The sequence below is a fragment of the Trichinella spiralis genome, assembly GCF_000181795.1.
Source record: "Trichinella spiralis strain ISS 195 chromosome Unknown Scfld5, whole genome shotgun sequence".
Taxonomy (NCBI): Eukaryota; Metazoa; Nematoda; class Enoplea; order Trichinellida; family Trichinellidae; genus Trichinella; species Trichinella spiralis.
In genome coordinates this window covers 2,386,205-2,412,801 of record NW_003526944.1, presented here as the reverse complement: position 1 = coordinate 2,412,801, position 26,597 = coordinate 2,386,205, and the positions used below count along the sequence as shown (strand labels likewise).

General features: G+C 34.4%; 4 protein-coding genes across 4 annotated transcripts; 2 read left to right on the top strand and 2 right to left on the bottom strand.

The window, feature by feature from the left end:
* The first annotated feature begins 4,182 nt into the window (after positions 1–4,182).
* On the top strand, positions 4,183–9,056 carry Tsp_04200 (ecotropic viral integration site 5 protein-like protein). The gene is made up of 13 exons (XM_003374968.1): positions 4,183–4,316; positions 4,863–5,010; positions 5,203–5,523; positions 5,616–5,741; positions 6,000–6,089; positions 6,404–6,501; positions 6,577–6,637; positions 7,227–7,280; positions 7,360–7,530; positions 7,689–7,775; positions 7,884–8,033; positions 8,189–8,530; positions 8,658–9,056. Exons 1-13 carry the CDS (start codon positions 4,183–4,185, stop codon positions 9,054–9,056), a joined length of 2,181 nt encoding a protein of 726 aa, XP_003375016.1.
* Positions 9,057–9,592: 536 nt separating this feature from the next.
* Positions 9,593–10,939, bottom strand: Tsp_04199 (putative H(+)-transporting two-sector ATPase subunit F.a). The gene is made up of 2 exons (XM_003374967.1): positions 10,754–10,939; positions 9,593–9,919 (listed from the first exon to the last, which is right to left on the bottom strand). The coding sequence occupies exons 1-2, from the start codon at positions 10,937–10,939 to the stop codon at positions 9,593–9,595; spliced, it is 513 nt and encodes a 170-aa protein (XP_003375015.1).
* A 712-nt stretch (positions 10,940–11,651) lies between these two features.
* Tsp_04198 (NAD-dependent epimerase/dehydratase family protein) lies at positions 11,652–14,900 on the bottom strand. The gene is made up of 9 exons (XM_003374966.1): positions 14,780–14,900; positions 14,296–14,303; positions 14,025–14,091; positions 13,320–13,355; positions 12,729–12,838; positions 12,555–12,640; positions 12,347–12,468; positions 12,130–12,279; positions 11,652–12,064 (listed from the first exon to the last, which is right to left on the bottom strand). Exons 1-9 carry the CDS (start codon positions 14,898–14,900, stop codon positions 11,652–11,654), a joined length of 1,113 nt encoding a protein of 370 aa, XP_003375014.1.
* A 5,206-nt stretch (positions 14,901–20,106) lies between these two features.
* Positions 20,107–26,575, top strand: Tsp_04197 (putative immunoglobulin domain protein). The gene is made up of 19 exons (XM_003374965.1): positions 20,107–20,191; positions 21,069–21,214; positions 21,280–21,433; positions 21,496–21,677; positions 21,775–21,925; positions 22,146–22,352; positions 22,411–22,710; positions 22,770–22,953; positions 23,006–23,177; positions 24,065–24,284; positions 24,369–24,680; positions 24,748–24,915; positions 24,980–25,197; positions 25,257–25,433; positions 25,489–25,564; positions 25,630–25,932; positions 25,992–26,110; positions 26,187–26,385; positions 26,445–26,575. The coding sequence occupies exons 1-19, from the start codon at positions 20,107–20,109 to the stop codon at positions 26,573–26,575; spliced, it is 3,504 nt and encodes a 1,167-aa protein (XP_003375013.1).
* Positions 26,576–26,597: the final 22 nt, after the last annotated feature.

Here is a 26,597-nt window from a genome sequence, read left to right as displayed (position 1 = left end):
TTCAATAAATTACACCTGAAATGTAAATTATTCCTCAGTGTCAATATGCAATCTTCTGTAATTTTACAGTAACTATGACGTTACTCAAAAAGTAAAAAAATCTCAGTTCGACATGATCGAACAGCATCGTTTATTATGTATAAACAAACGTCGGCTAACCGTCAGTAAATAATCGCTGACGGTGGAGACAGCAGCCTGCAAGTGCTTTGATATTTTTTTATTTTCTTAAAAACTGTGGATTGGAAAAAAAATTAAACAACAATAGCAGACGTTACTGAGCGTAAATAAAAGAAACAATAAAGAAATGATGGTGAAATTGAAGACAATCTGAATATAATGTAGTTAATTATAATACATCCATCCATAAATCATTCTATTTTTATGCATCCTAATGACAATAACGTTAATAAGTAAAAAAACTGCAATCACAACTGATAACAGCAATAAATACTTTGGCATTGTTCAATTTGGATTTGCTTCACGGAGGATTTTCTAAATTCTACTTTTCACAGATTTTAAACTTTGAAATGCTCAGTCGACAAAGCGAACTCCAGCAAATACAAAAAAAAACAATAAAGCAATTAAAATTTCAGACAATTTTGAGGTCGAAATAACTCTCTACCAAATAATAATTATGCATTGATTTGCAATAATCAGATTGCTTGAAAAACAGATTTCTCAGTAATTTCAAATTAAAATTTCCATCTTGATATATGTTGATGATTATAGATACTGATATCTTATAGAAATGTTGTAAAATATACAAATAATTATTGTACAGATGAAAAAGAGTAATAGTTGCTGCTCAGAGTGTTCAGATTTCATACGATACATTCCGGTATATTAAAACCACAACTGGTAACAAAACGACTGGATAATAAATTTCATTTTCAGATGTGTACAACAAATATTAGTTGTCATACATTTCTGGCAAATGAAAAATCAGTCTTTCACGTACTGTTATCGAAAATCAAATTCAGGTTGGCACGAATGGCTGGTGCGACTACGATACTGCGCTGCATCGACGCTTTGTAACCTGGTAACGTGGCATCAACTCACCTTGTTTGTTTACTGCTTTGAACGGTGAGTGTTGTTCATCGATTTTCTTAAAATTCCTTGTACGCTTTTAATTTTCTTATAAAAATATTTTACCATAGTTTTACAATAATTTGTGTTTCTTAAAAATCTCTTTCCTAAGATTATTTTCAATCATTTTTTGCGTAGAAATTAACAATATAGCTTTTATTCAATTGCTTGCAAATTGCAATTCATCTGCCATCATAAATAGTCTTGCAATTTATAACTATTCTGGTTTTTATGAAAATATAGAAATTTCAATTTCAATTCAAACCAAAGAACATGCAGTTAATTGTATAGATAATTTTTCACAAGACTACAACATGTCGAAAAATATATCACACTATCTAATATAAAAATCCCAAAAAATATTTCATTATTCTGTATATTCATAGGAAATATTTGAAAAATACTGTTTCTTGATAGTGCTACATTAAAATTAAATTAAATTTACGTTATGGAATTTTCAAGTAGACAACATTTCACAAATGCCACGTCATAAAAGAACAATTGCGTGCAAAATTCACCATTTACAATTTCATCGAGTATAAAAAATAACGGGAAATAATTTTTATGCAAATACCTTTTCACCGAATGCTTCAAGTTTGTTTACTTTTCAGTCATGTTTACCCACCCATAAACGTAATCAGATAAAATTGCACACTTATTCCACTGTGTCGTCTGTCTGTCTGTCTGTCCACTTGTAAAGCGAAACTGCAGAGTATGTTTCTCCTACGTGAAATACACTTTGCACAATTTTGCTATTGATAGATAATTTGTTTTCATTTTAATGCTGAACAACCACAAACATTGATTGATCCCGATGACAAAACCGTTTTCTTCTTTTTATTTTTCAAAATTAATCATTCATGCAAATACACCTTCAATACAATCAAATTTTCAATTTCCTTCCATTGATGAATCATCATTTCAAATGGCATCTTCAACTAGGTGAAATCATACCTTGATCAATCGAACAACTAGCACCTGTTGGCATAATAATTTTTTGATCTACATCAAATATTTGCTTCGGAAATGTTTTTCTAAGCTACAATTTTATATCGTGAAAAACGTGCGCTTTCGATCATGTGAAAATAAGATACAAAAGTAAAGCTAAAAATAACATTAACATCATTAACATGTTCAAGTTGTGATAATTTAACAGGGGAAATAAATTCATCTTGGAAAACAAAATCAAGGTTAATTTGAAAAATTCTTTCTTCCATTACAACTGCTAAGTGCAAAATTCACGAATTTCGTTGGAAATAAAAAGCGAAGTAAAATTTGCCGACCGATGAATTAATTAATAATAATAGTAAATACATTGTGGTTTCGAATTAAAAAAAAGTAATAATAATGAAATATCAAAATAGGATAAAGTATTTATTCCCGGATAAAAATTATCCCACTATTCAACAAAAGTAAATTGATTAATGGAGTTTTTGAGGTCTTCTAGAGGCCGGAAGTGGACGCCCTCCAGCTGGTTCGCATCGCGGTCGACGATTTTCATTGGTCGACCTCACAAGTCAGCTATTGTTGTTGCTGTTGCCTAACAAACAAGCCAGTTGAAGAGATTTTCTTCTGTCCTTCTTTTCTCATTTGACTTTTCCAACAAATTTTATAGAGCATTTCCTTTTCAACTTTCAAAACATTTTCCATTTCTACAGGCAAGTTTTGAAGAAAATTTTCATAAATTTAAACACATATTCATGTTATCTTTCTCATCGAATCGCAATATAACATTCCAATGCTGTTTTCTTGCTTTTTAATGCAAAAATGAAAATTAATTCATTTCTAATGGTTTAAAACTTTTGGCAGTTTTTAAATCTGATCACTTTGAAATTGCCAGGAGCATTGTGACAGGTCAACTTTCGACTTGCGATTGTCGCGTAAAATGGAACAACTATTCACCCCATCCATCGACATACGTCACTGAAATCATTTGAGAAATACTGAAAATGGCTTTGTTTTTGCCAATTTCCACTTCTTTTACATTTTAATTCGGACATCAATTACGCGCGTTCAACCTGTATCGCAGTAATTATATCCAATTTGCAAGTATGCTTCAGTATAACCTTGGTGAAAAAACTGCCACTACTTTCTCAGAGCACAACTGTGTACATTTGAAATTAGTGACAATTATTTTGAAGCTACATACACACACACCCTGATAGATAATAGAAAAGAATACTTTTTCTTATGTAAATTCAGATAATTCTAAATTGGTCATCAAGAGAAGGTGAGTGGATGTTTGTTTTTTTGATATGACAGACGAGCAGAACAATTTCCAACAACCAGCAACTGTCGATTCCAACTGTAATGTACAGTACTGCTCTCGTCGACCTCAATTTTTGGCCAGGTTAAACGCGCCAATACGGCAGGCTAAGAGGAAAAGCGTCCGTCAATTATAAAATGCCAACAGAAGTTTCGTGTAAGCGTGTACCAACCAACTGCTGGGTTTTGTAAATGAGGCTGTGTGATGTAACAACAACGACAACAACGAGAGGTAATTTGTTCGTCGAGTGTTTCAGTAGCAGTAGCAGCAGCAACGCTAACGAGATGCTTTTGAAATTGATAAAAAACATCTGATGCACATCGCATCGGTACAGTATAAACAGAAATGGGAAAATTCGGCCTCGACAACCAGCCTTGATGGTCATCGTTGTTGTTATTTACTAGCTTGAAAGCCCCGTATCTCAGAGGGTCGTGCCATCACCACCAATACCTGCTTGAACTAGTTCGGTCCTTTCTGCTTGCCTGGCAAAGAGAACAGGTTGAATAGTGTGCGTTGAATGCTTGCTTGTTCATCAAATGTTGTTTGGCTGGCAATCAAAATTTCTCTCTCCCTCTCTCTCTCGCTTTCCCTCATTATTTTCCAGATCTATTCTACAAATTGCTTTTACTTTATGAAAATTGTCATGCTCAAAAAAAACAAAACGAAAGAAATATCTCTATATTAATATTTCAAAGATTATTCTTTTCAGATTTCATTAGCATCCAATGTTTGCTTATTCCCAATGATGAAATGAATAAAATTTACCTATTGTTGGTAAATAAAAGAAACACAACACGCAGCAATTTCTGATTGGACTTGATTTGGAAATTATGAATACAATGGTTGTGGCTGGTGAATTCCAAACTGCTAACAACTGCTTGAATGATATTTGCTCAGATATTGAAGAAGGGCAATTATCAAACGAAGATAAGGAAGTGTTAAAAAAGATGGTAGCCGTAAACAGGTAAGATATACAAATTTCCTTTCTTTAAATTTCATTTAAAAATTAAATTTAGAAAATCAATTATTTTTTTAAGTTTTAAAATGAAATTTCTATCTGCATTTTCAAATTTGTAAATTGATGTTTTATTTTCGATATACAATTGTTAGTTATACGGTAATGACTTTTTGAAATACACTTCATATAGGTCGACTATTTTGATGTTTGCATTTCAGTTTAGAAAATTCTTTTCTTTTTCAATAGAACTAGTTTTTCTCAGATAATTTTCAAGCAAACTGATGCTCTACAAGAGCAACTTTAATGGAACCGTTAAAAAGTGCACTGCACCACATTTCTGTACAACAATCCAATTATTTACCGCAAGTAATGCAAAATTCATACGAATAAAGGGAAAAAAGCAAATTCCTAATTTTCACGTCAAATTACTGGGCAAAAATTTTCAATTAAACTATGTAAATGAGCCTATTTAAATTATAGACAATTAACTTAAACAATGCAACAACAAAATTATTCTTTAAAAACAAAAATAGCTAAATTGTAATATTTCAGGGCAAATCAACTTGATAATAGATCAGTGAGTGGAAATGGCAGCCTACGTTCTGGTGATTCATCAACAGAAAGTACAAGTGCAACTAATGACAGCCCAACAGAACTTGCTGATGAAAGTGAAGATCTATGGGCCACGTGGGCACATTTGGTAAAAAATTGGGAAACTGAATCCAAAAAGCAGCCTCAGCTTATTAGAGTAATTTTCATTTGCATTTCTTCACTAAGCCAAAATTTACATCTACATACATATATACTGATTTATTTATTTATTTATTTATTATGCCCTCTTTTATAACTATTCTTAATACAAATGGTAATATGAAAAAACAATTCATTTAAGGATTTAGTTCGTCAAGGAATCCCAAATTACTTTCGCACTCTTGCTTGGCAATTGCTATCCGGTGCAAATCAAGCACCCGCTCACGATGCCTATGCTGAATATCTGCGCTCCAACTCTCCACATGAAAAAGCCATTCGACGGGATATATCACGTACTTTTCCTGAGCATAAATTTTTCAGCGAAGATGGACGAGGACAGCAGAGTTTATTCAACGTCATGAAGGTCGAAAAATATTATTATAATTGCTATTACTTTCACTTTTTACGCTCTGCTTTTAGGCTTACAGTATTCATGATCGAGAAGTTGGATATTGTCAAGGAAGTGCTTTCGTTGCAGGAATGCTCTTATTGCATGTAATGACAAATCAATATTGTTATACTGCAATTTGATTAACATTTCTAAAAATATTGCAGATGCCTGAAGAAGAAGCGTTTTCAGTTTTGCTAAAATTGATGGAAGAATACCGTCTTCGAGAACTGTACAAACCAACAATGGCAGAACTGGGTCTATGCATGTTCCAATTAGAGTGCCTTGTACAGGTGTGTCTGATTTTTCAATTTCTCAACTTAAATAAATAACTGAAAACTTCATGAAGGATCAAATGCCAGAATTGCATGCTCATTTTCAAAACATGGGCTTCGATACAAGCATGTATGCTTCATCATGGTTTTTGACTCTTTTCTCTACACAACTTCCACTAGATATTGCATTTCGAATTTTAGATCTCCTCCTAATAGACGTAAGCACTTTAAGGTGATGTCTTTCTGGATAAAATTTCATATTTTTTTCTACTTCAGAAAATATCAATTGCTTTTCGCATTGCTTTGGCAATTTTGCAACTTTGTCGAATTGATTTGCTAACTCTCGATATGGAAGGCATGCTCCGGGTAAGTTTTATACAATCAATGATACAAATTATTGTAATCAATGATCAATGAAAACAATAAATCAACATAAATTTCAAACTGTGCATTATTATGTATAATGGTGTTTATTATGCTTTATTATGAAAATTAATTGTAAATTATCAACGATTATTTCCACCTTCTCTGCTCAATTAAATCAAATTTATAACAAATGAAAAATTCTTATCAATAAAAATCTCACAATAATTTCAAAAGAATTCATCAAGAATCACCCATTCATTGAAGCAGATAATTTTCAAATGACAACAGCTAATGTAATGCATACGCTGTTTCAGTATTTTCAACGCGATGTGGCGGAAAAATTCGAAAATGATCCTGAACGTCTGTTTTCAGTTGCGTTTGGAATCAAATGCAATCCCAAACTGATGAAAAAGTAACCATACCACCCTTGAAGCTCAATTAATCCACCCTACTACATGCTTATCAGTAAAATGCACTTCAATTTCAGGCTCGAAAAAGACTACTGGGTAAAGCGAAGCAAAGATCAAGAAGAAGCCATCGAACTGAGGGTAAACATAATTCCTTTTAGATAGAATATATTTTTCACCACTATATTATTCTTACTTTTTTCAAAAATTAGTGATTAATTTTCAAGAACAAAAAAAAGCAACAAGCAAGTTTTATCGTGCACAAATGACTCTTCCAATGACAACTCTTTCAGATGTGAAAAACTAAGCCAAACTTGAAAATAATTACAACTTACTTTTTATTAAGTGTCACTTATCACCAATTTATCAGAGTCGATAAAAACACAATGCAATGGAAAAGTTTCTTACGAAAAGGTTTCAAAAATAAAAAGTAGAAGAAAAAAAAAGAAATTTTTTTCACGGTCACGCAATTAAGATTAAAAAACTAGACTTACTTGAAAATCTTTTATTCACGGTAGTTGTATTAGCAGCGTGCGCGGAACTGAATGAATTTGTTGTTGTTGTTGTTGTTGTGCGTTGTTGAGCTTTGATGTTCCCCAGTTAAATGGAACTGGCCACGTATGAGGTAGATTGCTATTTTGAACTTCCCTTTTCATCTTCCCAAAACCATTGCATTGTGTTCAGAGCTGAAAAGAAATTGTAAAATTGTTATTAAAATTTTCTTTTTCAGGGAATACGAACAGAAAATCGTCTTCTGCGTCAACGCGTCGAATGTTTAGAACAAGTAAGTGTTAAAAAAAAACAAAAAAAAATAAGATTTGAATATTGTTCAAAAGGGGAAAAAACTACGTGCATTTTGACAGGAAAGTGCTTCACTAGCCGACAGACTGATCGACAAGCAAGTCGCTTTGGCACAAGAGACGGAAAAGTTGATCAACTTAACTCATGACATGTCATCGTTGCGCGAGTTGCATTCAGAAATCAAAAAACAACTTGAAGAAGCCTACGAAACTGTTCGCGATTTGACGTCAAAAGTATATGCTCTGCTGCTTGCTCTTTTTGTTTTTCTTTTTGCCCAATAATTCATATTGACGCGTGTTGTTTGGTACCCAATTAGCGAGCAATGGACCGCCTGGATATCGCGGTGCAAGCGGACGACGCCTGCATGATCGAGCACATCCAAACTTTGCAGCAAGAGTTGATGCAGTCTCAGGTGCGTGAGACTGATCAAGAATTGTTGATCAAAGAGCTGAAAAATCGCATCAACGAATTGGAAACGGTGAGCATATTTTTTTTCGTTTATTCAAATGTTCAAATGAACAAATAAATAAATCCACGATCTTAATGAATGAATGCGCTGATCGCTTGCTTGCTTGTTTGGTTGAAGGCGAACAAAAGGCTCAAAGAAGCGCCGCCCGACAACTGCGTTGCAAGCATTCAGGAAGATTTGATTGCGGTGAAAATGCGAGAAGCGGAGGCGAATCTTTCGTTGAAAGAAGTGCGCCAGAAGTTGGTCGATTTGAGCAACGACTGGAAGGTAAATTTTAGCTCAGAAAATGACGGAGAGGGGGTAGGGGAGGAAGGGAAGGAAGGTTGGGAGGTGCACGCGGTTTCAGAGCAAAAGTATTCTGGAAATTTTTTCAACGCGAAACATACATACAACGTGAATGGACGATGTGTTGTCATTTTCAGCTGCACACCGCAATGGAATTACCCGAACCGCTGGAAGGATTGGAAAAGAGGCCCGTCGTTGTCAAAGAGCAAGCTTGCACGCCAGCGAGAATGAAAGAATTGGAAGATTTGCTGATGGGCGTTCGCATACGGGAGGCGGAGACGCTGGGCCAGTTGAAAGAGATGCGCCAGCGTGTTATGGAACTTGAAACTCTGAATCACGTCTGCACCAATCAAATCAGACGTCAAGATGAAGAATTCAAACGTCTGACACTTGAACACGAGCAGTGTTCGTTCAAAGAACGAGATCATCAACAAAATCTGCTCGAAGAGCGTCGTCGAACCAGCGATCTCGAATCGCAAGTACTGCTTGCTATAAATAATAGAATCAATTATATATATATATTAATGATCTTGTTCAATTATATTCACCTTTTTTAAAATTTTTTGACACACTGACTCTACATAAATGTCTTGTTGTAATTTCCAGTTGAAAGAATTGACAGTCATGTCAAGGTTGAAAGAAACTGAACTGATGCAAGCGAATGCAGAGTTGAAAGCGAAAATATGCGAATTGGAAAGTGGTCTCATGGAACGTTGGACGAGAGAGGAGCTTGATCGCAGCAACGCCGCCGCAGACACAAGCTCAGAGGGTGAACAAGAGTCAGCTGACGCGAATTTGCATGCGGCAGTGGTGAACGGTGATCGATGTCCGCCTTCTTTGGGTAGCTTGTTGTTGAGTTCACTGAGCAGTGAAGATGATCTGGACAATTTAGTGACGAAAGTTTCCGTCGACATCGACTCGTCGGTTTTCTCCTCTCCAACGTCGGAAGTTTCGCCCAACATTGGTGCAACCGCATCCAACCAGGGTGAATCTTGCAATGGTTAAAGCGAATTGCTTCTTTACTTTTTTTTAAAATTTTAAATTCATTTCTCCAAATTATCATCATCTCTTCTCTACCGGTGTCGTTGAGCAGAGAATTTCCATTCGAAATCTCCTCTGCTTTTCTCTTTCCTCTTCCTCCTCCTCCTCCTCCTCTCTATCTCTATGTATATATATCTTTGCACAGCGGGAACTGCTGCCAATTTCTTTTTTCTGAATAATTTTAACAATAATCCACAGTGATTTATCATTATTATTTGTTTCACCAAAAAAAAGAACAAATCAGTTGTTTTATTATTCTCTTCTCTCTCTCTCTCTCCTCTTTATGAGAAAGTTTGTTTCTTTTGTTTTGTTGACTTCATTTCAGATCACCCGTTGTCCATTAGTTTTTTTTTCTTTAAACTTTAAACATTTTAAACTGCAAGCCAATGTGCAATGAACACATGCACATCACAGCACACCAAACGCACATACACACGAACACCTTTTGACTACACTGCATGTCTACATTAAGATTGCATGTCCATTTTCCCTTTTTATTACTACAAAGACGTCGAAGCTGAAGCGACAGTTTGCTTGTCGGACGTAATTGAAGGAATACGCAAGATGCGCTGTTTGACTGGCATGTTGCCGAGCTGAAAGCGAGCTAGATCTCGAACGGAAACATGCAACCACTCGATCACGAGGCCTGGTAATTGAAATACGGGTTGATCAAGAGGAGCGTTGTTTTTTACATCTTCGAGCAGTACGAGAATCTGAAGAAATAACCCGTTGATTGAACATAAAATTGTATTTTTACGAAATTTATAATAAATCATAAATCGATGAATTATCGCACAACACGAGCGATGAACAAAATAGAACATGGGCTAGAATAATGAAATTTTTATCTTTCCTTAATCAGATGAGATTAAATTCAAATTCCATATCTACATGCCCTTCTTGTGTATCGTTTATCAATAAGGAAAGAATATTCATATTATATGATATTTTTTCCACTACCATTTGGATATCATCGAAAAATACAAAAACCACTTTGAATAATAATTACAATAGCACAAACATTTTTTTATTAAAAATAATACTTGAAATAATTAAATTTGCTAAATTTCCACTCTCAAAGGAAAAGAAAATTAAATTTAAACTTGACAACTGCCAATCAAATTGTTTTTCCCTCACAATTGACATTCATTCATTCGATGCAACAAAATGTTTGAGAAATTTAAAATTATCTTAATTGACATCAACTGAAGTGAAGACGTCAAATTTATTAAATGACAAGTTTAGCAAATTCAAGCATTACAAATAGCTTATTGGCACGTTAAAAGAATGCTTTCAAATAATGAGATTGCTCTATACAAACCTGGGTATTTCTTTCATAAAAAACAATTTTTAAATAACTTTAAACAATATAAAGATTAATTAAAAAACGAACTGCAAAAAATACTAAATTATTTTAAAAATTAACTGCAACCAAAGTGTACTACAGCTTTCTTACAGTAATGAAAAGAAAACGCAAGTTTGAAAAAAATGCCAGCGATCAATAAACAATTGGTATTAACGACATCAGTCGGTGATCAATGAACTACTGGTGAAAGATGAAATTCTATGCAAATCATTTCATTGAATAAAACGAAACAAATAGTAATATGAGAGAGAAAAACAACAACAACAACAACAACTGAAAAATGAATTCCACTTACCGACTGCTGTGATTTCAGTGTACAAACCGACATTGGCGAAACAGTGAACCAATACGAGTCGGTTGGCCGAAGTATCCAGGCAATTGGAACGCGGCCAGTGTAGGTAATTTTTAAGCGAATCGATCGAGAACGTTCGGAATTGAGCGGTTTGAAGTAAAATTCAAGACTCGGTTCAAAGATAAGCATCTTCCGTTGAACGAGCAAACAAACAAAAATATTAATATGCAAAATAAATTTATAAATAGCTGATGGGAGCTGCAGATGAGAAGAACGAAATCGTGACCCGACACTAGGAGGTCAAACGTTCGCAGTGGTCAAGGCAACAAGCAAACCGCATGTATATATAAGCAACAAACAGCCGATTCATTCACACACTCACTCAATTCGATTGTTGATTCAAAACAAACAGCAAGCACCATCAATGCAGAGCACTATGACGTCTCTTTATCTGTGTTTAAAGCAGTCGCATTTTAAACACTTTTGTTTAAACTTTTTACCCTCACATTTTAACATAACTTACTTGCTTTAAACAAAAATTCATATTATTTTTTGTCCAACTAAAAGATATTTTCAAAGATAAAAAGAAATTCAGTTGTGTATTATAAAAAATTTTTGAATGAATGAATGATATTTTTCATTTAACAGTTAAAATGGCGTCATCTTAATGAATAAAAAATAAAATATTAAAGCATTTCTTAACAATTGATACTGAAAGTTAAAACACATTACAGTACTCTCTCACAGCAATACGTAACTGCTTTTCATCTATAAGAAAGATAGATGTCCATAAGAATTATAATAGTACTAATGGAAGAAATGCATTTGCTATGCATGCAAAGCAGTCTTTATTGTCGAATTCAAAAGTTTAAAGAAACTGCGACCATTTATCACACCTACCTCAATTTTCAACAATTTGTTTCATTGCATCATATATATTGGTATATTTGAACTTGTATCCAGATTCTAGGGTTCGCTGCGGTTTCACCTTTTGTCCCTGGATCAACATTTCTGCTCTTTCCTTACCAAAAGCGAAATTCAACGCAAACTCAGGCACCGAAAATAGAGTGGGTCTGTGCAGAGCGCTGCCAAACGCTTTCGTGAACTCTGCGTTTGTGATCATCGAAGGTGCAACGGCATTCAAAATGCCACGAACGTTGGAATTCGTCAACGCGTGAACAAATATACCGACAAGATCGTCAATGTGAATCCATGGAAATGGTTGCTCACCACTGGCCATATGACCACCAAATCCTAACCAAAATGGCAAATACATTTGTCTTATGGCTCCACCATTACGGCCCAAAACCAATCCTAAGGAAAACTTACAATATGTTCATTGTGCTAATAAAATTTCGATCACAATTAAAATTATTCACCAATACGAACAATGACACGACGATGAATTGTCTTTTCACCCAAGTCACCGGCAATTTCCCATTGCTGACATAACTTTGAAAAATAATCATTCGAACACTTCACTTCACTATTTTCAGTAAAAATTTCACTCGTTCCTGGAGGATAATAGCCTGAAATTGAATTTTAAAAAATTAAATTTTATATAGAAATTCAATAGTAGAAAAGAAGGCAATCGACCGATTCCTGAAGCAGTGATGAACACTTTCGGATTTTTCTGTTCATTCTTCAGCAGTTGAGCAAGCAGACTTGTCGTTTCAATACGACTCTGACAAACTTCTTGCTTGTACTTTTCTGTCCAACTTCACAAAAATATGCAAATTTTAATATTCATATTTCCAATCAATTAACACTTTATGATTGTTTTCAGAAAAGCAAAATTAATTACCGCTTTTTTACATCGCCAATAGTCGCTCCAGCTAAATTCACGATACCGTGACAATCGGATGGAAGTCCATTACGTTTGATTTCGTCCTTTAAAAATGTCCTTTCAACGTTGAAACGCACAACTTTCACAAATGTATATAAATAAATAAATATATATATATATAACAAAAGTAACCCAAGTTAAAGTGGTTGGAAAGTTCTGCTTTCGGCTTATTACAACAGGTTTGAACTTTGTAAAACGTAGCTGATTCACCAAAGCGGAACCAATAAATCCAGTGCCACCACCTGGAAAACAAATATTTCATTGATCAAATAATAATTTCAGCTTAAATAAATATTTAAAATGAAATCGTCGATTCCACAACATGCAACTTTTCCAGCCAATTAACTCATACAGAACCAAAAGTCGCAAACGATGCTATTCAAATTACTAATTAAGAGCATTTTAAAAATGAATTGATTCAAATTTATTATTTTAACAACAGACAGACAGACAGACAGGACAGATCAAGATATCAAGTATTATGTAATGCAATTAAATGAAAAAGAAAACAAATAAATCTCACCTATTAAAATGGACATCGCAGCAAACTAACTAATATACCTGAAAACAAAATCATTTAACCAATGTTTCAAATTATTTGAAAATCACTGTGCATTTAAATAAACTATCAATAATTAATCCATTGTTTTACTAGATATGATTGATTACTGCTGACATTTTGCTGAATATGACATTGAAATTTCATTTACCATACAAAACTACCTATGGTGAACAAACATTTCCGATTATTAATTAATACTAAAATATAAATAAAAATTCTACAAATAATTATAGGGAAATTAGTATGCTTTTTAACCGAAATGTTTCTATTATCAATTCCACAATGGCTCTTTCATATCATCTATTAGCAAGCAAACAGTTGGCAAGCAAATGCAAATTTTATGCACGTGTCTATTGATAAGCAAGATGGAAACAATATGCAAGTGCAAGCCAACCGTTCTCGAATGGAAATGATAAATTAGACTAAGAAAAGGATCTGGCCAAATTTTGAATAATATTAAATAACAATTATATAAATCAATGAAAAGATCCTTAAACAGAGCAATTGTTATTGATCACGTTATTAGCCGAAATGAAAACGACTGCTTTTTGGTCGATTTTTTCCATTAGTAAAGCAAACTGAAAATATGAAATCACTATCCCAACTCACGCGCAGCGCATAAGGTTTGCATCGTGCAAAATGAATACAAAAAAAACTTATAAAAAATTAATGTCAAACATTAAGAAACACATATTTTTATCTCATCTCGGAAAAGCATTATCTTAACACAAATTGTACTGCAATTTTCATTGCAACTTAGATGCAACCAGTAAATGTTGTTTCGAAAAGCATTCGTTCAGAAAAACACATTTCTGCATTCGTTAAAAATTTACAAGTCATCACATTAATAAAGCATTATCACTTACTTGACTGGATAACTGCGTCAAGAACTGACAGTTTGAAAATGAATAAATAATTTCCTGATGATTTAATCTTGAAAATTATATATTCAATATAAAATGAGACTAAATTTTTTATCAATGTACATAAATATGTTAGCAGTTTACAATTTCCAAAGAAAAACTAAAATTACTAATTTAATAACTGCTGAAACGGAAAAACAAATTCATCCACACATCACTGGGTAATAAAACTTTAAGAAAACTATTATTACTTATTTTTGATTAATACATTTACCGTTATCGCTCAATAAAACGAATTTCTAATAATTATAAAATTTCCAAACAAAACCAAATAAATCAAATAATAAACAATTGTAAATAATATAACGTTATATTGTGAAAATTAAAAAAATTCAATTTATACAATTTCATTGCTATAGTTGTACAGAGAATAAATGATTTTCAAGTTCTACACAAATGTGAGGCATTCACAATTTTCACCACTGAATTATTGAAACAAATTAAATGTTATTCATTCATTCGTGCCTGTATAAAATTTAAATCAATTCTCGGCAGATATGAACTGAAATTGAATATACAATTCAAATAAAAAAAAATTACATCAAATCACAAACCTAACATACTATGTACTGTACAATAAGAAACAATAAGAAATCGCGTACTTTGTATTTCTGTTATATTAAAAAACCATATAATCATAAAAAAATTTTTTCTTTTGACCCAAAAATGAAAAAGAGATGACACAAAATTAAGAAAACAAATCGCTATGAGCTCAAAGAAAAGCTCAGGCAGCTTAGCTAAACAATTTCGTCCAAATCCTTCTTTACAAGCGTTATACTGCCTCTTTAGAGGATTGACCTTAATATGTTGAGTCAACATGGAAATTCAGCATGCCGAAAGAAGATGAAGAAAAATAATAATAATAATAACACGAAACAAAAATGCACAACTGAACAAAGCAAAGTGACATTCATTCACTGATCTGACAGTGTCCGCTTAGCTTAATAAGGGTTCGTTGTTGACTGATGCTTTAATGTGCTTTTGCAAGGACAGTATTCCATTTTTGCTTTTTACTAAATATTACTTTCATATGAAAACCACAAATACCGGAAACAGGTGGAAAAGTATGCATCCATCAGTGGGGATGATCAGTTGTCATGTGGGAAACGTTGCGAATGTTGTGACAACATTCGTGCGTGAAATTCCAAAGCGGTCGACGAACGGAAAATGATAATATGAACGTGATGATGTTTCAATTGAAAAAATTTTCCAAATTACCATGAGAAAGCAAAATTAAGCATTGTGAAAAGGATTTTCTCACACAATCTCACCGCCTTGTTGCATTGCTGTGTTATCAGCAAAATGGGAGTAGAAAAGAAGATTATAAAAGAAACTGGATAAAACACAGACAAAAGAAAAATGAGAAAAACACTATAATAAGAATAACAATAAAATAGTTAACGCTGCTCGGCTAGCGGTAAGCTTTTTTATCTAGATGAAGTTCAAAAGCGCATTAAGGACCAGACTGATGTGCTCATTTTGTCCGACGGCACTTGACCGAGCAAAAGATTCTATCTTACACCGGGGGTTCTTCCACTAAACAGCTGCATCAAGTGAACGATGAACAGAAATGACAAACCGAAATGGTCGTGCTGCAGCATACAAGCAACCAAGCATTTTAAGCGCAGGTCGAGGCCGATCGATCAGCCAGATACTGACCGGTCGATGTAGATGCTATGCAAAGATGTCGCCCGGTTCCATCGGCGCCAGTCCACGCACTGTCCAATATAAGCAGCTACGATTGGATCCCTGGGGGAGACGCCAACCTGGCTAGTTGAACGCTGCTGCTGCTCCTGCTGCTGCTGTCAAGCGCACACGACCGCCCCCTATTTGCACTTTTCAACGTTTCCCACTTGCTTGCCAATTTCATTTTCTCAATCTCCCCCCCCCTCCCTCTCTCTCTCTGTCTCTCTCACTCTTTTGTTCTGTCCCTCTTCTCCGCTTTTTCTATTCTCTTTTTCATACACATAAACATCATCTATATATGTATATATATAGACATAACATTTCTACAAATCAACTAATAATAATTTCATTTTCTAGATAGTCAACAACTTTTCCAAGCCAACTTCATTCTCTCTGTGTTGACTGAATTTTTTCAGTTTATTTTCCCACTGTCTTTGCTGCAATTACTCAGGTCAACAGTAAAAACTATCCAGCGTCAGTATTAATACATTTCCCTACATCGAAGAGGTCGATTGTAGCCTTGTTTGCACAGGTCGAACTCACACGAAGCAGCTGCACAGTGGTTCATATACATACATCTTCGGTGAATTTTTCACCAAAAAAGTAAGCTTCACTTTATTCACTTTATTCACCTTGTACTAGTTTGATTTGAATGTTCATCATTACCAACTTGTGCTTTTGCATTTTGATCAAATAACTAACTGCACTCTATCACAGAAAACTGGACAAATAATAATAATTGCCGCAATATATCATTTACACTACTGATCAACTTGCACTGAATTCTCTGAAGAATTTTCTTTTCTGTAATTTGACAATATGCAATAATAATAATAATTATTATTATTAACAGCAGTAGCAATAGTCTTAGAGAAATCCTGCAACATTGCAAATCCCATTAGGAGACAGTTAAGAGTGTACACAAAGAATGCAAAGCAAGCGATTTATCAGAATGGAATTTTCATTCGGCTTTTCTTAGCTTCATGTTTCAGCATCGTCTAATCAGAGCGCAAAAACCGTCCTCTACTAGGCTGATTGAGAGAAAATAGAGCGCAATGATGATACCGAATACGTTCCACTGAACAAACATATTGACAATTCAGCTATTAAAAATGACAGAAGTGAAAGCATTATAAAAAAACCACAGCTTTGAGACTAACTCGTGATTACGAAATAGCAAAACTATATAGCACAGCTTGAATATATCAAATTCATATCATTAGCTGAAGTTAAGGGGAGGCTGAAACTTCACTCAGTAGACTAGGTGTTTTTTTCTGTCAAAATTCCAATCAACCGCATTACTCGACGGATGATCAGGCTTTTCTTGTCATTGCAAAACATACGAATTTCAATTTCTAGATTCTCTTCTGCACAGACAAATACAAATTACCAAACAACATTCAAAAGAACTTGTCTTTTTAATTTCTATTTGCTTGTACTCGACCGAACCAATCAGTGGACACAAAAAATAATATGAATGATATATGAAGGAGAATTATTGCAATCCAAATCCGCTCAGAAAAGAAAATGAGAAAAAAATTGATTTCGAAGTAATCATTTTAATTTAATTTGCCATTATAACAGATATTCTCGAAAATTCAATAGAACAATAATTTAAAAGTGAAAGTGAAATTTTTAATAAGTTAAATTACTGCTATTCTTTTTCCACCAACGGAGAAGGCCGGTCGTGCAAACCTTCTATTCTACAAATTAACACTTCCAGAATTTCTTTGCATTTTCAATTAATTTCGATGCTATTCAAATTTTTTTCACTTAATTATCTGACAATAGAAAAAAAAATTTTTTTTTAACGAATTTCATTCATAAAATAAACTTGGAAAAAGAATAATAAATTCGAAAATTTAATGCCTTTTCAAATAAATGTACTCCTCCTACCAGGCGGCATGTTTTGTTCATTCATTGCTTTATAATAATAATAATAATAATAATAATAATAATAATAATAATAATAATAATAATAATAGCACAGCTTAAAATGGTTTCATCAACAGCAAAAAAAAGTCCAAGCCATTTTTAGCCATATTATTGACAAAGAATGTCGAATAGTTTGGTGTGAAATGTTGCCCAGATTAGTTAGCGCTTTTTCAAAAGCGTTCAGCTCAATAACTGGTGTAGAATAATAATGCAAAAATCCATACTCTTTCCATAATACAACTTATGAATATGTGTAGAATGAAATATCGTTGTCTGGCCAATTATATACCGAGAAAATTTTCCACTGAAACAACTGTGTGCAAATAGAAGAGAAGAGATATGAAGAAACGGAAATTTCGAACAAAAAAATTTTTTGCCACCTGCCTGATAGCAGATTGTCAAATCAAATCATTTATCACTGCTGCACCTTTTTCTACTGTTTGAAAATTGTCTGAGAAATGTGATCGACAGAAAGCAAACAGTGGACAGTGCATGCGGACCGTCAAGCGGGGGGTATGGGAGGGGTAGGTGGAAAAATCAGCGTGACATTAAATCAAATACATCAGCGGTAGAAGTAAAACTTCTGCAATAGGTAAATTGATCATCGTCCTGTGACAAAATGAAAACATCTTCATATTCGACACCGGTTGTAATTTAACATGTGAACTTTTGCTTGAAATTCACCTGTCAATTCAGTCTTCGTATTATTATTACTATCATTACCATTACTACCTTTCATACTGATCATTCATTCAATGTAAGAATTCCAAAGCAAAACAAACTTGCCATTTCTGAACTATTCTGACATTCATTTTTCGATATTTAAAAGTAATTTAAATTTTCAACAATATTAATACACTCGCGCAATAAAGCATTCCTAAAGCGACTGCACTTCATTTAGAATATTGTCAATTTAAGCAGATGCAGAAGTCAAGAAAAAAAAATTTGCTCAACTGAACCCAACAGCGCCACAAAATACGATTCATTTGTTCACCTGCAAGTGCAAAATAATTGCTGCATAAAGCACAAACGATATCAGAGCAGTATTATTTCAATAATTCATCATAGCAAACGAGAGAATTTGAAAGAGCGCATAGTTGAAATTTTGTTCACAAATTTTCAGCACTGAATTTCAAACAAGCTATATAATTATTGGATACAAAATGTACGCATACATCAAAATCTGGAAAATATTATTCTTTTTTTTCCATTCATTGCTCATTTATTTACCTTTGATTTAATTATAAAAGTGTCAGCGTGAATTCATTTTGTTAGTTAATTTCAAAATGCAAGTGTTGCTTTACACTAAAGCAACCGACAACAATAGATGTAGATGAAAAATCAATTTCAATATTATATAAATAAAATGTAAGAAAAAACATAAACTGCACAAATTTCATAAAATTTTTGAATTCTATAAATTGATTACACGAATTCTTTCTGGAGTATTTATTACATTACCCCCTTTCATATTTTTGAAAAAATAGCTGCTAGTCAAGAGGTTAAAAGAATTATTTTCAAAAAATCAAATAGATTTTAAAAAATTTTCAATTTTCAATCAACTGAAAGACCATTCAGTAAAATTTTAAGTCAACAAGCATATTTTGTTTGTTTGTGTATAAGGTCAAGTACTAGTGTTTTTATGTTTGTCTCGTTGTGTAAAAGTTCAACCCAGTTGTATGCAAAAGTGACCGGTGATTGGAAAAGCTTTTCAATCAACCAATCAGCGTATAAGGTACAACCATATACGACGGTCAAGTTCCCCAAGGACCAATTTTCTGCATCACCGTTATTCATTCTTTGTGAACAATGATGTGGCGATCGATCCGACCCAAAGGGACGGCCTGTGATATAATCAAGACGTTGACAAATCAGTACTTGACAGGTCGCTGTCAATTTAGCCTGGCCACTTCAGGTGTGAGAATTGGATCGCCACTGTCCAGTCAAATATACTTATATATACTGCACTGCATATGCATGCATATATATAATATATATAACAAAACTATATATCCACGACAATATTTTTTCTACCAAAAATCTAATTCCATATCGTCACTCATACGGATATGCAGAAAGCATGAGAGATTTTAGCTGCATTTAGAACTGCAATCTGAAACATCGATTCAACAATTTCCGTTTCTGCTTAAGGTACGGACAGGGGGTCCAGAATTAAATAAACCTATGCTAAATGTCGAATTATCAGAAAATGCAAAACGTTGATCGATTCGCTTTGTGGACAATTCAACAGATTTCTCACTGTTCCTTATACTTGTTCTTGCTTAGTGCATTCCAATTCATTTTTCTTATTTACAGAATGCGCAGTGCCGTGCAAATCGGATGCGGAATGTGGCTTCAACCCTGCTTTTGAAAAGTACAGCAAAAGAGAAAATTTTCAAAAAAAATGAACCTCTATCGGAGTGCATCGATTATGGTTGTGATCGTATTGCAGCTGCTGTTTGGTCAGTCGACATCAGCTAGGCAAATATGTAAGTTCTTTGTTATTTATTCGATCATTTCGGAAATGTTCAAATCAACTATTAGTCAATGCTAAATCTGTTAAGCGTTTTGTTTTCACTTGATTGAATCTTGAGACTTTTTCATTCCGGTCGATAGAATATCAAATGTGCATCGAAGCAGTCACAGTCGAAAAGCAGGTGCTTTACGGTAGCTGTGTGAATATTGTCAACCAATATTAGAAGTGTTCAATTTCTTAAATCATTCATCCAAAACTAACTGGACGTTTCTACTACTGCAAAATGCATGCAATGAACATGAATCTAAATTTATCCATCTCTCCCCCCCCCCCCGCATCCCATTCCCAAATCCCCAGCTAGAAACAATATCGAACTTGCTGTGGGGGATGTGATATTGAGACTGCTGACATAAAGAGTATTGACATTAAAAACAATATTGCCGAAAAATATCAATTTACGTCCTTTCCATTGTTAAATAACCAAGCACAGAACATAGCATGGAAAGAAAATTATTCATCACTGCTTATCCAAATCATCTGACATGTGTCAAAAGAGACCTGCATTTCAATGTCATGATTGTTTGCCAACTGGAGTTGCAAGGATAAATTTGGATCTTGCCAACATGCCCATGTGTCTGCCACTGAAGCTCAGAAACGCACCACCAAGAGAATTGTTCTGTTATGCAATGCTTAAACAAACCACGCACTGATGAGATATGCTTCAATGAGTTCAAAGCAAACCCAAATATGAAAAGCTTGAAATTTTGAAAATAGTTGTCTAATTTACCAAATGTTAACTAACATCAGTCGCTAATATTAATCAGCAAATTTCAAACACTGAATAAAAATTCACTGATTGCTAATGAATCGGTCATTCTGCAACATTTTAGGGCATCCTTTCACATGTCCTAAAGGATGGCGTGAAAATGGCACCGACTGTTTTCGCTTTTTACCTGATCTGCTAGACAAGCAAAACGCCTTGCAACGATGCCAAAATTTGCTCACATTTGGCAACATGTTCGACCAAATGGCAAAAGTAAATTGCCAAATTAAAGCAAATTTCATATTTCCAAAAAAAATACACGCTTTCGTCAATTTCAGGTAGTTCAATGGGATTCTAAGGAAAAAAGTTTCAAAGAAACGCAAAAAATTGAACAAATTTTGAAATCTCAAAAACATTCACTAAAGCATTACTCTTGCAAATTCTCACTGAAAGAACAAAAACATGGACTTGCAGTAAGCAAAAAAGACGAAAGTGAGCATAACTGAAGCTATTTTCTGATACTCAAAATCATGCTGTTTTATTGATATGTTTAGATGAAGCAAAACTGAATTTTCTCCCACTATTTGCCGCACCAAAGCTAATCCATCAACCTGAAGATAGCTTATTTTTTTTGGATATACCAACTCAAACAGTGCGTTTGAAGTGTGAAGCTGAATACAATCCACACATTGCACATAAGCCGATCTATTCTTGGCATCGCGGATCTGGAGGACCAGTAAGCAAACATTATATTTATTCATTGCTTTTCTTACTGTATTAAAATTTAAAATAAAAGCCACCGTAGCAGAAGAAATAACAAGTCATTCTTTAAGATTCATTCGGCAATGGATTCACGTATTACCCAAATAGAAGGCGAACTGTACATCAGAAATGTGTCCAATAAGGACGTGGGAAGTTACTTTTGCAAAGTGAAAAATCATTACGGCACAGTGGTTAGTCGAAAAGCATCAGTACGAACAGCATGTAAGATGATGGCATGTTTCCAGAGGAATGTATATTTGTGTTTATTCAATTCTGATTGTCTTTAAGATGTTCATCCATTTCCAACCAGTAGACTTGACGTATTCGCTGTAGAAGGTAAAGGCCGTCAAGTACCCTGCCTAGCGCCTAACCATTATCCAGGTTCAATCTACATCTATTCTAATTCTGTGTAATAATTCGTTTTTAACTGGCAAAATTTCAGTGTCGGCCTCTTATGCGTGGTTGTACAAAACATCAAATATGTTCTTGCAAGAATCAGAACGCATCTTCACGGCAAAAGATGGTACACTGTATTTCTCTTATTATACCAAAGCCGATGAAGAACAATACGCATGCAGTTTACTCATTTCCGAACTCCAAACTGGACACTACGGTCCCTTCTTCCGACTCAGAACCAAATCAGAAACTTGTAAGAAAAATCAAAACACATGCGAATGGATTAAATATATACATATTGTTTTTTCAAGACCCATCTCAGGATGGATTTTCTCCGTATTTTCCTCGAGAGTTGCCCAGAGTGTGGCAATCAAATCAGGCGTTAGAAGGAAAAGAAATTGTGTTAGAATGCTTCGCATTTGGCCGACCAAGTCCAACGTATCAATGGATACGTGTAGACAAACCGATGGACAAGCAGACAGTTCAATTTCGCAGCTTTTCTCGTCAATTGCGTATACTAAACGCCACTGTACAACATAGTGGCATATACCGATGTATTGCAGACAATGAATATGGTTCAGTGTCCAAAGAAGTGCGTTTGGAAGTATTCGGTACTGGATATATTTATTTATTTAAATGAAAAGAGAAAACTATTATTTCATTACTTCAGCTTCTCCAAAGATTAGCTCAACAACAGAAAATTATGTAGAAGAAAAAGGAAAAACTTGGACTCTGTGGTGTGAAGCAACCGGCAAACCTGAAGTGCATTATGAATGGTTGAAAAATGGCACTGCCTTTAACTCACTATTATTGCCTCAAGAAGACCGAAAGAGGATCTTAATTGATAAGAACAGGTAACTATAGCGAACACTGAGCAAATACCAAATAACACAAAATAATACTTAGACTTCAAATTAAACACCTTCGTGAAGAAGACTCTGGCATTTATCAATGCTTAGCATTCAATCAATTCGGTCAAGACATACTCACTACAGAACTGTACGTAAGACAAACACCAGACAAAATTAAATGGCGAGAATTTCACAAAGACTTTCACGTATTAGAAAATTCTGATGCGGTAAGAAATTGTCTTCTATCTTTAAATCTCTTAAATGGATCTAAGTTGTATTCATTGGAATATTGTAAAATTCAAACATGCTTAACACATTTCTATAAAAAAACAAACATGCGTTCAATTTCTCCAGAGATAAGAATTACACTTTATAAAAAACACCAGTCGATAGAATTAACCACGCTACACAGCACTGGCGTAATAACTGCAATTGCAGTGATAACAAAGCAAATTGAAGAATAATGGAATAATTTTAAAATTATTTATGTAAAGGCAACACATGAAAGAATAATTTTCCTACATGAGATAACTTATCGTAGCCATTTCAGCTCATAATTGAATTCATCTAATGAAATTGCTTTCGACACAGTGTTAACTGATGTGGAAAAAAATTCATCTTACCTGAATCAGTTTTGTCGTAATGAACGATGATTTGCTTCTAAGATTACGTTTCGCAAAAATACGTAGCAAAAATTAAAATTTCATACCGATCAATTCTGAAAAAACTGTGTAATACCGTATTTTGATTTTCAGGTTAAAATTAATCGTCTATGCAGTAATTTGTTAATATAAATAATTATTCATTAAATAAAGTGATTCTTGATTAGCATGTTTATTTTATAATAAATGGTTTTAAATCTTACGTGCATAATTTTTAACTTTAAAGTAATAACAAAAAAATAATAAAAATTCCATTTAGAATATTATTACAAAATGCTTAAAAATTATAATAAAGCATTACTTTTGTAAAATTAATTTAATAACTGTCCGTACTACTGTAAAATTACTCTTTTAATAACATGCATTTTGTAATGGCAAAACGTTTCGGGATGTCTCATGAATTATTTTTGATTTTTTTGATAGAATAAGCACACATTTCACGAATATTTCAGATTTTACGCTGTGCAGATCGTACAGGGCACTGGTCAAGCCGTGGACAGTGGATTGTTGGAAAATCCGCGCTACAGTATGACCAAAGGTTGTCGCTATCAAAAGCTGGTGATTTATTGACAATCAAGAACGTAACTAAACGAGATTCCGACACAGTCTATGAATGTCGTATTGCCTATCGTCAAGCGGGAATAATCCAACGCTTTCGACTAGTCGTTTACCGTATGATATTTGAATTACTGTTTTCTCCTACCTGTTCATTTTTCAACCACTACATTAATTGTTATAAGAAATTTAACATTTCAGACGATTTTTATATTCGCATACGTCCAGCAAACAAGCATGTACTTGTTGGTCAAAATCTTACGTTGTCTTGCAAATATGCTTGGACTAATAATGCCGGTTCGACGGCAGAAATTGCTCCGTGGTGGTCATTCAACGGATATCCAATAGAACAGCTCAGACAGTTCAACTCCGCAACGCTGCTCCCTCTTCCCGGAAGTGGGACGCAACTTACAATATCTCCAATAAGTCTGCTTCACCACGGAAATTATTCATGTCACGTACCTATTCTACCGCTTTGGACTGCCAGTGCTTCTTCTGAAGTGACTGTTGAAGGTAAGGAAAAAATAAAATAAAAATTTTCCTATGTATCATATATTTAATGTATATTTCAACTTTTCAGGTGCTCCACTTGCTCCAATTGAAGTCATTGCTCAACCGCAAGCCAATAGCAGAATATACTTGAGGTGGAAAATTCCAAATGAACAAGAAAAGAGGACTCTCCCTATTTCGAAATTTCGCGTCGAAAGCAAAACTACTTACGCTGAAGGTTGGAAAATTGTCAAAGATGGTAAGCTTCCCTATCTCACGCATATTATACGATTCAAATTCTGTTTCTTCAAATGATATTTCAGATATTCGATGGAATTTAAATGAAACAACTGTAGAAAGAGATATACTGCCATTCAATAAATACCGCTTCCGTGTTCGAGCAGCTAATTCAATCGGATGGAGCGATGCCAGTGACGCCACACCTTGGACAGAAACTGCTCCAGGTCCACCAAGTGTTATTGAAGATGTGCAACTCAGTGCACAAGTATACCACACCAGCCAAATCACTATCCAATGGAAGGTAAACCTGTGCTTAACTCCGTTTAACATTTTACTTAAATGTCGTTTTTATATTTAAAGATGCTGCCGAAACATCTCTGGGGAGACAGTTCGTTAGGATATATTTTGGAATGGCGGCCAGTTGGTGATTTCAGAAATACGCAAACTGAAAAACTGCCTGCCACCACAAATTCTACGCTCATCAATCTCTCATATACTGTTCAAACAAATGAAACAGTACCTTGCAAAAGATATGAAGTAATAAAATAAGAAAATAATTAACATAACTTTATTACCATTCAAATTATTTCAGCTATATATTCGTCCATATAATAATTACGGTGAAGGACCAAACACACTTCCGGTTTATGCCATACCTGTTGTAAAAAGTAATTTTTCAAATAAAAAATTCATTACACACATTATTATTATTATTGATGTAATAATATTTTAGAACCATCTTCCGTGTACCGTGTAGATGCAAAGGCACTGAATGCTACGTGCGTCCAGCTTTATCTGGTCGACAAAGTGATAGTGAATCAGTGTGAGCCAGTTGACTGGTTTGAAATCTTTTACTGGGCAAGCGCCGATCCCAATAGCAAACATTTCCATAAGGCGCCCTTTATTTTGCTCAAGCAAGGGATGCCTGCTTGCAATCTGACCGCCGAAACGGAATATGCCTTTTCAGCAATAGCGAGCAATAGTGCCGGAGAGGCGCCGGCATCCAGTCTGAGCCTGGTGAAAACTTACCGGCCAGGTACACAATTCCTTTATTATTTTCTTATATGAAAACTGACGTTTCAACGGCTTTTTCAGCCCCATCCGATATACCTATCTGTTGTTCCGTCAGTGCAGCGGATAAAATTGGTTTCGTTACAGTAGGCTGGCGCATGTCCCGTCGTGCTCTTGAACAAGACGAAATACTCGGCTATCAGGTGAATGAAATGACAGTTGCGAAATCCAATAAACGAGCAAAAAAAGCTTTTTAAACGACTGCTAATTACATTTAAGGTTACCTTTGCTAATTCATATAAGGAGACGGAAAGACGAGTATTCGACTTGCCCATCGACAGCGGTCTTGATTTTCCGCCCAAAATGAAACTCGGCCCGGTGAAACCTACTTCCGCCTACACTGTAACAGTGAAGGCTTACAATGTTGGTGGTTATGGGCCATCATCAAAAACTGCGCTCGTACTGCCTTCTGTATTGCGTAAGAGTTTGCAAAAGCTATTTTTAATATTTCATATTATTTTCAATATTTTCTTTCAGAATCCATTTCTTCAAGCGGGAAACTGAAAGCATCGACAATACTACTCATCATCAACAGCTGCCTGTGCATTTATTTCGTTCTTGTCTCCCATCATACTTTCCATTATGTACCGTTCAGCTTTACTTTCTGATCTCACAACTTTTACTACCGCT

Bases quoted from the DNA above. Each gene is read 5' to 3' on its own strand.
- Tsp_04200 (XM_003374968.1), top strand. From the start codon at position 4,183: ATGAATACAATGGTTGTGGCTGGTGAATTCCAAACTGCTAACAACTGC. The intron at 5,524-5,615 runs GTGCTTTCGTTG...AAAATATTGCAG, and splicing joins AGTTGGATATTGTCAAGGAA to ATGCCTGAAGAAGAAGCGTT. The intron at 7,531-7,688 runs GTATATGCTCTG...CAAACTTTGCAG, and splicing joins TTCGCGATTTGACGTCAAAA to CAAGAGTTGATGCAGTCTCA.
- Tsp_04197 (XM_003374965.1), top strand. From the start codon at position 20,107: ATGAACCTCTATCGGAGTGCATCGATTATGGTTGTGATCGTATTGCAG. The intron at 21,215-21,279 runs GTAAATTGCCAA...CGTCAATTTCAG, and splicing joins TGTTCGACCAAATGGCAAAA to GTAGTTCAATGGGATTCTAA. The intron at 21,926-22,145 runs GTAAGATGATGG...GCAAAATTTCAG, and splicing joins AGCATCAGTACGAACAGCAT to TGTCGGCCTCTTATGCGTGG.
- Tsp_04198 (XM_003374966.1), bottom strand. From the start codon at position 14,900: ATGTTGACTCAACATATTAAGGTCAATCCTCTAAAGAGGCAGTATAAC. The intron at 12,280-12,346 runs GTCGATTGCCTT...ATTCAATTTCAG, and splicing joins CATCACTGCTTCAGGAATCG to GCTATTATCCTCCAGGAACG. The intron at 12,065-12,129 runs GTGAATAATTTT...AGTTTTCCTTAG, and splicing joins TCGTGTCATTGTTCGTATTG to GATTGGTTTTGGGCCGTAAT.
- Tsp_04199 (XM_003374967.1), bottom strand. From the start codon at position 10,939: ATGCTTATCTTTGAACCGAGTCTTGAATTTTACTTCAAACCGCTCAAT. The intron at 9,920-10,753 runs GTAAGTGGAATT...TCATTATTCTAG, and splicing joins CACTGAAATCACAGCAGTCG to CCCATGTTCTATTTTGTTCA.